Source organism: Telmatherina bonti (genome assembly GCF_933228915.1).
Source record: "Telmatherina bonti genome assembly, chromosome: 13".
In the NCBI taxonomy this organism is placed as follows: Eukaryota; Metazoa; Chordata; class Actinopteri; order Atheriniformes; family Telmatherinidae; genus Telmatherina; species Telmatherina bonti.
The window spans coordinates 12,652,940-12,664,209 of record NC_136611.1 but is presented as its reverse complement, the minus strand read 5'-3'; the positions used below and the strand labels follow the sequence as shown (position 1 = coordinate 12,664,209).

The following is an 11,270-nucleotide window of genomic DNA, read 5'->3' as shown; positions in this document are numbered from 1 at the left end:
TTGTGAGTGCTGCTCCATCATGACAGGAGTTCATAGCTTATTTAGTGCTTTGTTATTTTGTCTTGAGCGCCTCTCGGCTATGAACAAGGCTGTTTGTTAGTCATATGAAACTAACATGTTGTAATAAGTGGGAGTAACTTGAAGTGGTTTTCCTAGTTTTTCAATCTTAAGACTGTTCCTTCAAGTATCTAGGGCACATAGCTGTGACTAAACTTGCAAACTGTATGCCTAAACTTGAAATTCTTTTTGCTTTTTTGGCAACGTATGAAAAACTCAAACACAAACAAGCTTCAGCAAACCTATACATGATGCCACCTGACAAAAATCACACAGTTCTCTATAGTTACTTTAAAACTAGTTAACTGACAGGCTTCGCATTGATCTTCTGATAACAACTGAAGAAGGTAAATGAGATAAAGCTTACCATTTCTCTCTTGAACAATGTAAAGCTGACCTTTCAGATCTGGGTCAACCATCTGAAATTGCAGCAAAAATAGTGTTGCTTGAACAAACAAGCAAGCAAAAAACTATGACTAAACTGCATACTGAGCACAATGAAATGCGTAAATTTGACATATACAAAGAAAGAAGGAAAGAAAGAAATGAAAAATTTTAGTGGATGTCAGCAGTGAGTTGTAGTGGAAACTTGCTGCAGGAAGTCCAGCCGCATAGTGAAAAATCAGAGGAGCAACCGAAGCAAATAAAATAAAGATAATATCGTATGTTTGTTAATTCCCCCCCCCCAGATATACCCGAGTCGTGTCATGTCATGAGCCTTTTAATAAACCAGCACTTACAACCGCAAAGTTTACGTAGTTCCTCAGAGACTCTGGTCGTGGTAAAACACCATCGCTGACCTGCAAACCAAAAGGGGGAAAACATATTTTACCTCCTTTAGCTTCTCACCTTCAGGCCCAGACTGTCAGTGCTCTTGTTTTTCATCTCCGTCCACATTTCTCAGCCTGTGCGCTCAAACTTCATTAATTTACGCTTTTCTTTTTCGCCTCACATGCTGCATTCAAGTGCTTTTCCGAAACTCGTTTTTTAGACTGACATGATGCTAACAGCAGATTGCAGTCACTGGTCGAACAGGTTTTGTGTGATATTTTACTTTGAGGTACGGTCAAAACTGATTTGTAACAAATTACTTGTCCTTTGAAATAAAAAGGAAAGTGAGTTAATGTCCACATTGACGATTAAATGATGTGATAACAGCGTTACTTTATTGCAAGGCTTGAAAACTGCCAGAATCTTTGTAAGGAGGACATTTTTCTTGGTGGATTCATGCCAAGTCATGTCATCTGCACAGTAACTTTTACTTAATTCTGCTTGTAATTATCTTAATATAATTTATGATTTTATTTGTATTTTCTTTTGCTTTTTTCCTGTAATGCTTTTAATGTTCCGTGTAAAGCACTTTCAATTGTCGTGTACATGAAAGGTGCTATATAAATAAACTTGCCTTACCAAAAAGCAGCACCTACCCAAATGTAAAACTAAGAAACTATCACAACCATCACTATTTAGTAGGATTTTTCATTTGTTTTGTGGATTTGGTTCACCTTGATAAATGTTTAGTTCAATAATTTGGACAGACACCAACAGCCATGACCCAGAAAACAAGAGAGGGTCCCACACCATCAACTCCAGCATCTCCTTGACCCATGTTCACTTCTCAGCATGTGTTAAAAAAGGTGAGATTTAATCCACCCAGCCGATAGTGACTAAATCTAAACTTGCTGAGAAAACAATTATTCCTACATTTCAGTTAAAAAAAATTATGCAAGGAGAATAAAAACTATGGAAGCTAATCACTCTTGCTTTTGTCATTTTGTCTATAAGTTAAAATGGAGATACTTGTCCTAGCAAACTGTTTTTGAAACAGAACAATATCTAAAGAAAATCAATCCGACTACAATCTCATTAGGTGACAAGTTGTGGTGCATGGACCTTACGAAGACAGGATTTCATCATGCACCTGCACATTCATCATGCAGAAAGTCGCCACTCTAATCTAACAAGTATTAAATACAATGATGTTAACACAGAGATACTTTCTGCTGGTTTCTAAATATAATAATTTACTCTTTCAGATGCAGAAAGAAAGAAAACATGGCACACAAGATACCATTATTCTGTTTATCAGCAAGATTACATGTACTGCAAATAATGTATGAACAAGTTTAAGTTGCAAAAACAAAATTGTTAATACATACAGAAAATACCACTATCACAAAATTTGTTTTTTAATGTCCAGACCACACCTGGGTAAGAATGTTAAATGCAAACAGGTCACATAAACCACACCTGCAAACAGCTACAGCATTAACTCCAAAGACAAAGATCTTGCAGGTGATTTCATTCCACACAGCTGGATTTCTTTTATTTTATCAAGAAAAACTAGTAATCATATCTCAAAAAGAATTCTGGACAAACTTAATATGGTAGATAGTTCCAAGAATAGCATTTACAAAAGGTCAAGTTGTTGTCCTTTATGAGAAATATTTAATATTTTTTCTCTCATCACTTTAAAGAAACACACCGACAGTCTGCAAATATTGCACTACAGCTTACACCGTAAAAGCAAAGAACACACTGCTCAGCATACACACAGGCACTCAACATCGATGCAGCCTGCACCTGGATGTCGTACATCAGCGAATCCATACACACATCAGAAAGCAGAGAAACATCTAAAATACACAACAAAAGGCATTGTTTTATTATAACTCAGTGATTCCTGAAGGTTTCCAACTAAATCAGACCTAAATTTAAGCAAACTGCTCACAGTAAAAAGAACAAGCAAGTTGTGGAGTGGATTTAAGAGTGTGGTATAATCACTCAACTTAGATTTGTCTCCATTTTGAGGAGGAACATGACTATACCAGAGGAGGCCAGCAAGTGCAACACAGCACCTAATGTTTTCCAGAATCACACCAGTGATTATGAGCCAGACACTCCAGGCTGCTGAACATAAAACACTGTTTAAGTGTCATGTTTATTGGATGTGTGCAGCATGGCTGAGGTACACATAGTAAATGATGATAAACTCGATGGGGGTTTTGGTGTCGGCAACATTGCAATAAGGCTGCATCTATGGGAAACATATTTATACATTTAACAGTAATGTTCCACTTCTCTTCAGCTCTAAGCATCATTACGCAATAACAATCATCCAAAGTGGGAATGTTAAAGACATTTTTAACCATTATCAGACACACAAAAAAGCAAAAATGTTCTGTAAATAAACTAGTAAAGTGAAGATGTTTAAAAATATCACAAATCAAAGCAGCCACTTGCTGTTTTAGCTTAGAGTTTTTTTCAACAAGGAGGCTCATTTGGACCAAGATGTAAATGAACAGGGCCACCTACTGGGCATAGACCAGTATAGAAGAGTTACACTGTTTAAGACTGAGATTGTCAGAACTGCCCTAAAAGCAAAAGCACACATGTGGTTAATACTCTTTCAATAAATTCAAGAGATTAAGCTGTTAAGATTTCATTCAATCTGAATAACATTAAATGGTTTGAAGACATTTTGACAACACTTGACCAGTACAGAACTTCACACTATAATGTCCTCAGCTGACAGCGAACACCACATGATGCCCCTTGAAAGGTTAAGAATAGTCACTATTAATGTTGCTTCTTCCCCTGACCAAACCCCATCACTCCTTCAGCCCCCATCAGCCACAATCTAGAGAAATCACACTTTTCAGCTCTAATCCAGTCGTCCATCATGGATTCCACATCGTCCCTGTGGCTGGTGCATGATGGGGGTTGTAGGAAAAGCAGAAAGGCAGAGAGTGTCCAGAAGGACGAGGCAGCGACATCACATGACTTCACAGCACGAGTTCTGTTTCCGTGCCTGCAGGGTTAACAAAGAACATACTCATGGTTTCTTAACTGGTCGACAAATGCACAGTTTAGTGTTGATTAAGTGACTCAGTGGTACTTACAGTCTTGTAGAAGGCTTTGGATTGGTTCCCCAGATGCTCCGACTTTGCTACAAGATCATCCAGTTTCTCTCCTCTTTCCAAAAGACTTTCCATGGTGTTGTGCTGCAGAGGAAAATGCGCAGCATGTTTATTTCAAGTAACAATAAATTCAATCTATGTGAAGACATCAATGTGGTTTGAAATTATACCCCCAAGTGGGATTAATGCTCTGTCTGACTTGCATGGATGATGATGACATACCATCAAAAACCTCATTCTACATCAGACAGCTGATTTCCAAATGTGAGGCAGTGCAGCTACATTTTAGCTGTAAAATCAGAAGCAGCTAAAGAAGTGAGACAAAGACCCAGAAGCATTCACCTGGGCTGCAAACTAACAGACACTCTGAAACACCAAATGGCATGACACTGGATCATATTCTACACACTTCCTGTATGACTCGTCTTCATTATCTAAATGTCATCAAATCAAATCAAGCTTCATAAAGCACTTAAAAAAAAAACAAAAAAAACATGTAGCTAAAAGCGCTTTACATAATAAAAACAAATTTTGAATATGTATAAAACCTTTACACACTCAAATATAAAAACATCAGAGATCAATAACACACACCTTATTGTTCTCTTTTTGCACACACATCATCACACCCATCTGGTTTGTGTGTATTAATATATTGTTTTACAAAAAGAAGTTTGGGGTTGTTTTTGTTTTGTGCAATGAGGGTTCTTGTCTGTTTTACTGTGTTGTTGTAAATGTTCTGTTGTCACAGAAAAATCTCTAAATTAATTTTGTTTTCCTTCATTTTCTTTCTGCTTTCCTTCATTTAATTTTTCTAATTTTTTTTTAAGGAAATGGTTAGTAGAAATGATTCATTATTACATTTCATACCAGCAATAACCAGGAACAACTGACAACACAATGTACAGCATACCATTCTGTGCTCACACTGCTGCTGCTTAAATGGGTCAAGACCACAATAGTTGTCAGCCAGACTTAATGTCCACCTCAGGGAGCTTTGGAGGGGAATACCATAACACTAAGATTAAGCTTTTATCCATTTGCATCTGGTCTGGACGGCTAATTATATGGGCCTCTTGACTTGTACAGACAAAACTGTGAGCACCACAGATTTTATTAGAGTACTTGCTTTGATTGCTATTGTTGGATGTGTTCCACATTTGCACAATAAGATGCACTCCACAGAGAGACTTCTGTGAGCACTAAAAATAATCCACAGGTGGATATATGAATACTCAACTACACTCTATGAAGATTACATTGATGTAATTTTTGTTTTGTAGTTATGTAAGCTTTCAGTATGCAATCTTAATAATAGACTACAATGAAAAAAGTCTAATGCCTCTACTGAAGTAAGTCAAGTGCCTACACTTCATTCCTAATATTGTATTGGAAAGTGGTTTACCAAAATGATCTTTGTCTCATCCAGCTCTGCCTGAACTTTGGTCATTGCATCAGCTTCCCTGGGATTCTGAGGGAAAAAAGAAAAAGTACATAAATTAAAATAACGCAACCAGCTGTACGATATAGAGAAAGGAATTCAGTTTAAAGCTATTTAGTAAAAAGGATGTTTTATGTTTTGTACCAGACTAACAGATTTTCTATTTAATTAAACATCTTTATGCTCCCTCCAAAGAATAGTAAGCATAAAGAATATAACAAACAAACCTGGTATTTTGAAAGGTGTATGTCCAGGGCTTTGTAGTTTATCGTGTCAGGATTACCAGAAGGCCAATCTATACTGTCCACTTGTCTGGAAAACTCATCTAATACCTAAAAATCCAAGAGAAAGATAGGTACTGACACTTATTAAGTTCTGCTATAATGCTTATAAATATATGTGTTTTTAGTATATATATATATATATATATATATATATATATATATATATATATATGTATATATATATATGTAGCCTGAAACTGACCTTGTCAAGCAACGTGAAACAGACCCTCTGTGGGTACTCATTATCTGCAATCACCACAGCACCTAAGTTGTCATTTCTAACGTACACATGACACAGGTACTCTAGAAGGAAAGAAAAAACATTTATGATATAGTAAAAACAATCATATAGAAAAAAAATAGCACTCGGCGTAAATGTCACAGTTACACCCAAAGCCTGCTGGTCTGCTTTGTTAAGGACAATTGATTTTTTTAATAAACCACTATAACTATTTAATTCTGGTGACATTTGAGCTTTAGCAACAAATTATGGCTTATTTCCTGTAATGCAAATACTTGTACACATAAAAGCTGGCAAAAATAAAAGAAAATTTGGTTCAAATATATACACTACTATAACATGATTTTATCAAGTTTAAAAATGATTAATAAAAGAATAATAGTAATTTTAACTGTCTGTTCATAAGTTTTCACATGGCAACCTGCACATTATCGCAGCTATGCAAAACATACAACAATGTCATTTCAGCTAACAGTTATTCCTATTTAAAGTAAAAATAAAAACTAAAACAAAACCCAGCTTTAATCCAGAATAAACAGCTCTGTTTTACCTTGTTCTTTGACGGAGGCACGAGTTCCTTGAGATGTTCGTTCAACAATCAAGGCACTGGTGAAAGTCATAAACTCCTGAACACTAAAGATACAAAAACAACTTCAGCAAAACCCTTTAAAATAGTAATACAGTATTTTTTCACATGGAGCTTTATGGGGTTTCCCCCCCAAAAGTCACATTATTTAATTAATTACAAACTTATCAAACAACTACTTCAACAAACAACATATTTTGTTGACAAGTCAGACGCACCTTGAGCGCTGAAAGAAGCTGAAGGAGGACAGGTCGTAGGCCGCTTTAAGGAGATTGGCTTTGGTCGCTCCTTTGTAGAGGATACTTAGGCTATAGAGCTTCATATTTACCCGGACCAACACTGGTTTGCTAAATCACAGCAGTTACGATGGCCTAAAACAGGAGAATCACATGAGGGCATTAGTCTTAAACCGGCTCGGCTCGCTAGCCTCTCCGCTAACATGAACGCAGCTAAAGAAACTTGGCTGAAGTGTATCTGAGTTAGCCTTTAAGTGAAAGTAGCCGCCCTGTTAATAGTCAAATGGCAGTTAGTCTCGTCTTATTTTATGTTTCCCCCTTCACGTCAACATTAATAACAACTAACAGCGAGTTATACATAATGACAAGAATGTAACTAGCTAGCTACAGATAGTATCAACTATACGTGAGGCCCGAACTGACTTACCAATTTAATCGAGAGCAAAACTTTTTATTTCTGGTTGTAAAAATCCAACAAATAACTTCTTTCCACAGAAACAAACCCCGTATACAGGTAGACTAAACGTTTAACGAGAAAATCGCGATGTAATTTACGTTGTTTTAACCGGTCCACCATGTACAGTCACACGTCATAGTTCCACGTGTCCTACGAGATTACAGATTCGGCGGAAACAAATGCTCTATGTTATTAAAGTTCCGGTGCTGTGACTACTCGAATTGAGTCGATATAGATAAAGACAGTCCAGAAGATAATCCATAGCAGAATGTTTATTAATATTAATAGCATTTATATTTAGTTTCCAATGCAACACAATTAGCAGATGTTTTATGCAGCTGCCCAACCAGGAACGCTAATAACCAAACCCAATGTAAACCTACGGGTAACGTATGACAATCTCCCAGGTTTATAAACTATAAACCTATAATAAATTGTGGCATTATAACACATAAAATATTTTAAATAAGCCAAACCCCACTTTACCGGTAAAGCATTCAAATTATGTAACTTTTATCATGCATTACTTATTGTGAAATAAAAACTAACTACGCTAGGAACCTCAGTCTACTTAATAAATAGAAAGTAATAATAAAAGTTATAATAAATAATAATCATAATAATAATAATTTTTTATTTATTATTAATGTTGTTGTTGTTGTTGTTGCTATTGATGCATTCGCCCCCCCACCCATTTCAGTCTATAGGTTTTGTACGACCAAAGACACGGCACACTCAATTGATGTTTTCTCTGTCAATTTTGCCTCATTTAACAATTTGGTCCTGGCCACTTAACCCGGTGGAAGTAAGCGTTTTTCCCTGAAACAAGAGTGTGTTACTAATTGCCCAGGCAACACCAAATGGAAATAACAGAGCATTCAGGTGCGTCTGTTGGATCAGCGAGGCTACACCAGAAGAAGAAATGTTTTGTCTTCCCTAGATCTACTTTTAGTTTATGTCAAGATTTTTAAGAAACGCCGAGAAAAATTTGGCGGTAAACAGGGATATTACTGGGATAATCTTCAGGCATGTGATCATCTCTTTTTATGAAGATTTGGAAGGCATATTCACCATGTGGACACTACCTGGAAGAGTTAAATCTAAGGATGATGACAGATTTATAAAGGTTTAAGTAATTGAGGCTGCTTACAAGAGTGAGAATGAATCGATCATTTTATTGTTTTTTTTCTTTTTTGGACTTATTGTTGATGTGTGATATATTTAAAAATGAATTTAGCACTATTTTTTTATAAGACGCCTGCAGCTATGAAGATTCGCTGGGGGTCAAACTCAGAAAAAAAGTGAAGAGAAATAAAAAAAAGAAAGAAAAAAAATTATTACGTCGAGTTTTCCGAACGAACTGAAGTAAATGTTTATTGTCTAAAAAAAACTGCAGACATGTAAATGTATTTTGAGAATCGTTGGGAAGCAATATGTAGACCACAGGCTTGGAATTAGGCCTAATAATGGTTGGCCAATTTCCTATTAAATAATAACGTATTCTACTGGAAAAATCATCTGAAAAGAAAGTGGGGAAATTCCAAACTCTGTGGAGAAGATAACAAACATTCACTGCAGAGCACCGATGGTCCACAGAATACATAGGATTTAATCCTCGTTCTGTGACGATGGATAAGGTAAGGACCGTAAACCCTGTATTTATTTGTTTGACCTGTTATGTTATTCTATCTATCTATCTATCTATCTATCTATCTATCTATCTATCTATCTATCTATCTATCTATCTATCTATCTATCTATCTATCTATCTATCTATCTGTCTGTGTCTATCTATCTATCTATCTATCTGTCTGTCTGTCTGTCTGTCTATTAAAACAATAGTAAGCAAAAAAACCTAGTTCATGCATTAAAAAGGCAAGGAGAGAGAGAATTAATCCACCTTTTACACTGATGTAATATTGAAATGACTTTGGGAATATCATTATCCACTGCAACTACTATTCATATTCAGAGAATCTGCAGTGATGATTATCATCCTGCATTTTCCTTTGGCATTATAAACAGTTGTTCTGGATTATAAACAGCAGACAGTTTGCTAGGGGAAACCAGGACCAATTAAAAACCAAAACAACTGTCTTATAAAGCAAATTTTTTTTCTTCTGGTCTGTTACCAGTATATGGTTTTAAAGTATAGTTTTTATGTGGAAAAGCATCAATGCACACAGCATGGGTAGCATGTACATCTCTGAAAGCATTATTAAATCTATGTAAGATGAAATGGTCATGATGTTAAATTGTCCCGTCCGCTGTCCAAATCAGTCATCCACTGAAAGCGTTTGGGTAATTAAGCACAGTAACCTAAATGCAGTTGAATGACAGCTTTCTGATTTTTGTTATATTTCACAAGTTTAAAACTTATTTGCATTATTGGTTTTACATTAAAGACACTTCAAACGAGGGGACAACACCATAATGAGAATAAAGACTAATAATTCAATAGTTAGACTTACAAAAAGAAAGTATCCATCTCCTCAAAGTTCGGTTGGAAACATTCCAAGAGTTTACATGTTGCAAGACTGAGCTGACATATTTTTGCCTCTGTACTAACACTGAATCAGTGCACAGTTTGTGCTTGGACACAATAAACCTGCACATCTCTACATTTCCTTTTCCTCTAATCGAATAACACAGTTGCTCTGTTTTTGAAGTTCATTTTATTCGAAACAGCTGGGGACCCATCAGGCAGGTCTCTGTGCAAACAGGCAAGCAGGTTAAATTAACTGGATAATCAGCTATTGACAAACACTTGGCACACATTCAACTCTTTTCAGTAAATGGCTGCAACACTCAGTCAAGCAACTTCAAATATGTATGTGTTGCAACATGCTTGGAAACACTAAAATGTCTTCATCTTGTGATGTCCTGAAAGACAGAGGTCAGACTGGAGCCGATCTTTTTCTCGCCCAAACGCATTATTCCCGCACAAATATACTTGTAAATAGTTATCCATTGTCCTTCACCCTTAATTCACAAATTTATGGAAAATTCATTATTCAGAAGTGTATTCTTGCTAATATTATAATACCAAATAGATATAAAAGCAAGGATTTTAAATAAAGAGCATTTAAAACAAGGAATCCAAAGACCAAAACAGGTAGGTCTCAGAAACTGGGAGAAAGAGAGAGAGAGAGCGAGACCAAACTAGCATCTGTTCCTCAAACCAAGTGGCATGAAATTGAAAAGCTCTGCCTCCAAATATGATCCCAGAAATTCCAGGAACTACAAGAGGTCAGAACTCTTAGAACAAAGAGTCCCTGTTGTTTGATAGCGAACAAGTACATCAATAAAAGAAATGGAAATGACATTATTAATCTTTTAGGCGAATAAACAATTTCAAAAGAAAATCAAATATTTCATATTCTTTTCTAAATTTTACAAGGTGCCAATGAAGGGAAGCTAAAACTGAAGACATACTGATCATTTTTGGTGATGCCAGTACTGTCCTCTGATTTTTGGGGGCAACTGAAAGATTTCAAAGCAATTCAAATGATTTGGACCTTCATCTGGAATGGCATCACAGTATTCTCACGTAGATGTCATTAATACATGTATGGTTTATCAGCATTATTATGGGGGTGAACTCTCCATATTTTACACACATAAAACTAGGGATCTGAAACTCCAGTCTTTGAGATCCAATTTTGCTGCAGGTTTTGATGTTTTCCTTCTTCGTCATACCTGACTAGGTGGGTAATTGAGCAGAACTTGACAAAACGCTGTTGCTTTGTTTATTTGCATCAGGTGTGTTAGAAACATCTAAAACCTGCAGGAACGTGACAGCGTAACAACCAGAGCTAGAATTTGCTGTATTATGCAAATTCAAGAAAGCTATTATAGAGAACTGTTTAATGTATTAATTAAATGGTTGATCCTTGTAAAAAAAAAAAAGATAAAAGATAACAAAATGAAAAATAACTCCAAGTTTCTCACTGGAGGCCACTGTGAAGTCATGTTCATGAAAGGTTTGGATTAAAACTTTTTTTTTTTTTTTTTGCTGTTCTTTGAAAATATCTCAACTATAGCTATT

The 11,270-nt window shown here is 35.9% G+C and overlaps 1 protein-coding gene across 2 annotated transcripts; it reads right to left on the bottom strand.

Annotated features, from left to right (window-relative positions):
• Positions 1-2,237: 2,237 nt before the first annotated feature.
• ykt6 (YKT6 v-SNARE homolog) lies at positions 2,238-7,376 on the bottom strand. Of its 2 annotated transcripts, none has more exons than XM_079250828.1 (8): positions 7,321-7,376; positions 6,748-6,900; positions 6,494-6,576; positions 5,905-6,005; positions 5,646-5,750; positions 5,383-5,448; positions 3,960-4,061; positions 2,238-3,868 (listed from the first exon to the last, which is right to left on the bottom strand). In XM_079250828.1, the coding sequence occupies exons 2-8, from the start codon at positions 6,849-6,851 to the stop codon at positions 3,833-3,835; spliced, it is 597 nt and encodes a 198-aa protein (XP_079106954.1). In that variant the 5' UTR covers positions 6,852-6,900; positions 7,321-7,376; the 3' UTR covers positions 2,238-3,832. The 2 variants fall into 2 exon arrangements, with proteins under 2 accessions (XP_079106954.1, XP_079106953.1); XM_079250827.1 differs by having other exon boundaries at positions 7,193-7,364.
• Positions 7,377-11,270: the final 3,894 nt, after the last annotated feature.

Coding starts and splice junctions, on each gene's coding strand:
- ykt6 (XM_079250828.1), bottom strand. CDS start 6,851: ATGAAGCTCTATAGCCTAAGTATCCTCTACAAAGGAGCGACCAAAGCC. Junction 5,751..5,904: donor GTTTCACGTTGCTTGACAAG/GTCAGTTTCAGG, acceptor TTGGATTTTTAG/GTATTAGATGAGTTTTCCAG. Junction 5,449..5,645: donor TACACCTTTCAAAATACCAG/GTTTGTTTGTTA, acceptor TTTTTCCCTCAG/AATCCCAGGGAAGCTGATGC.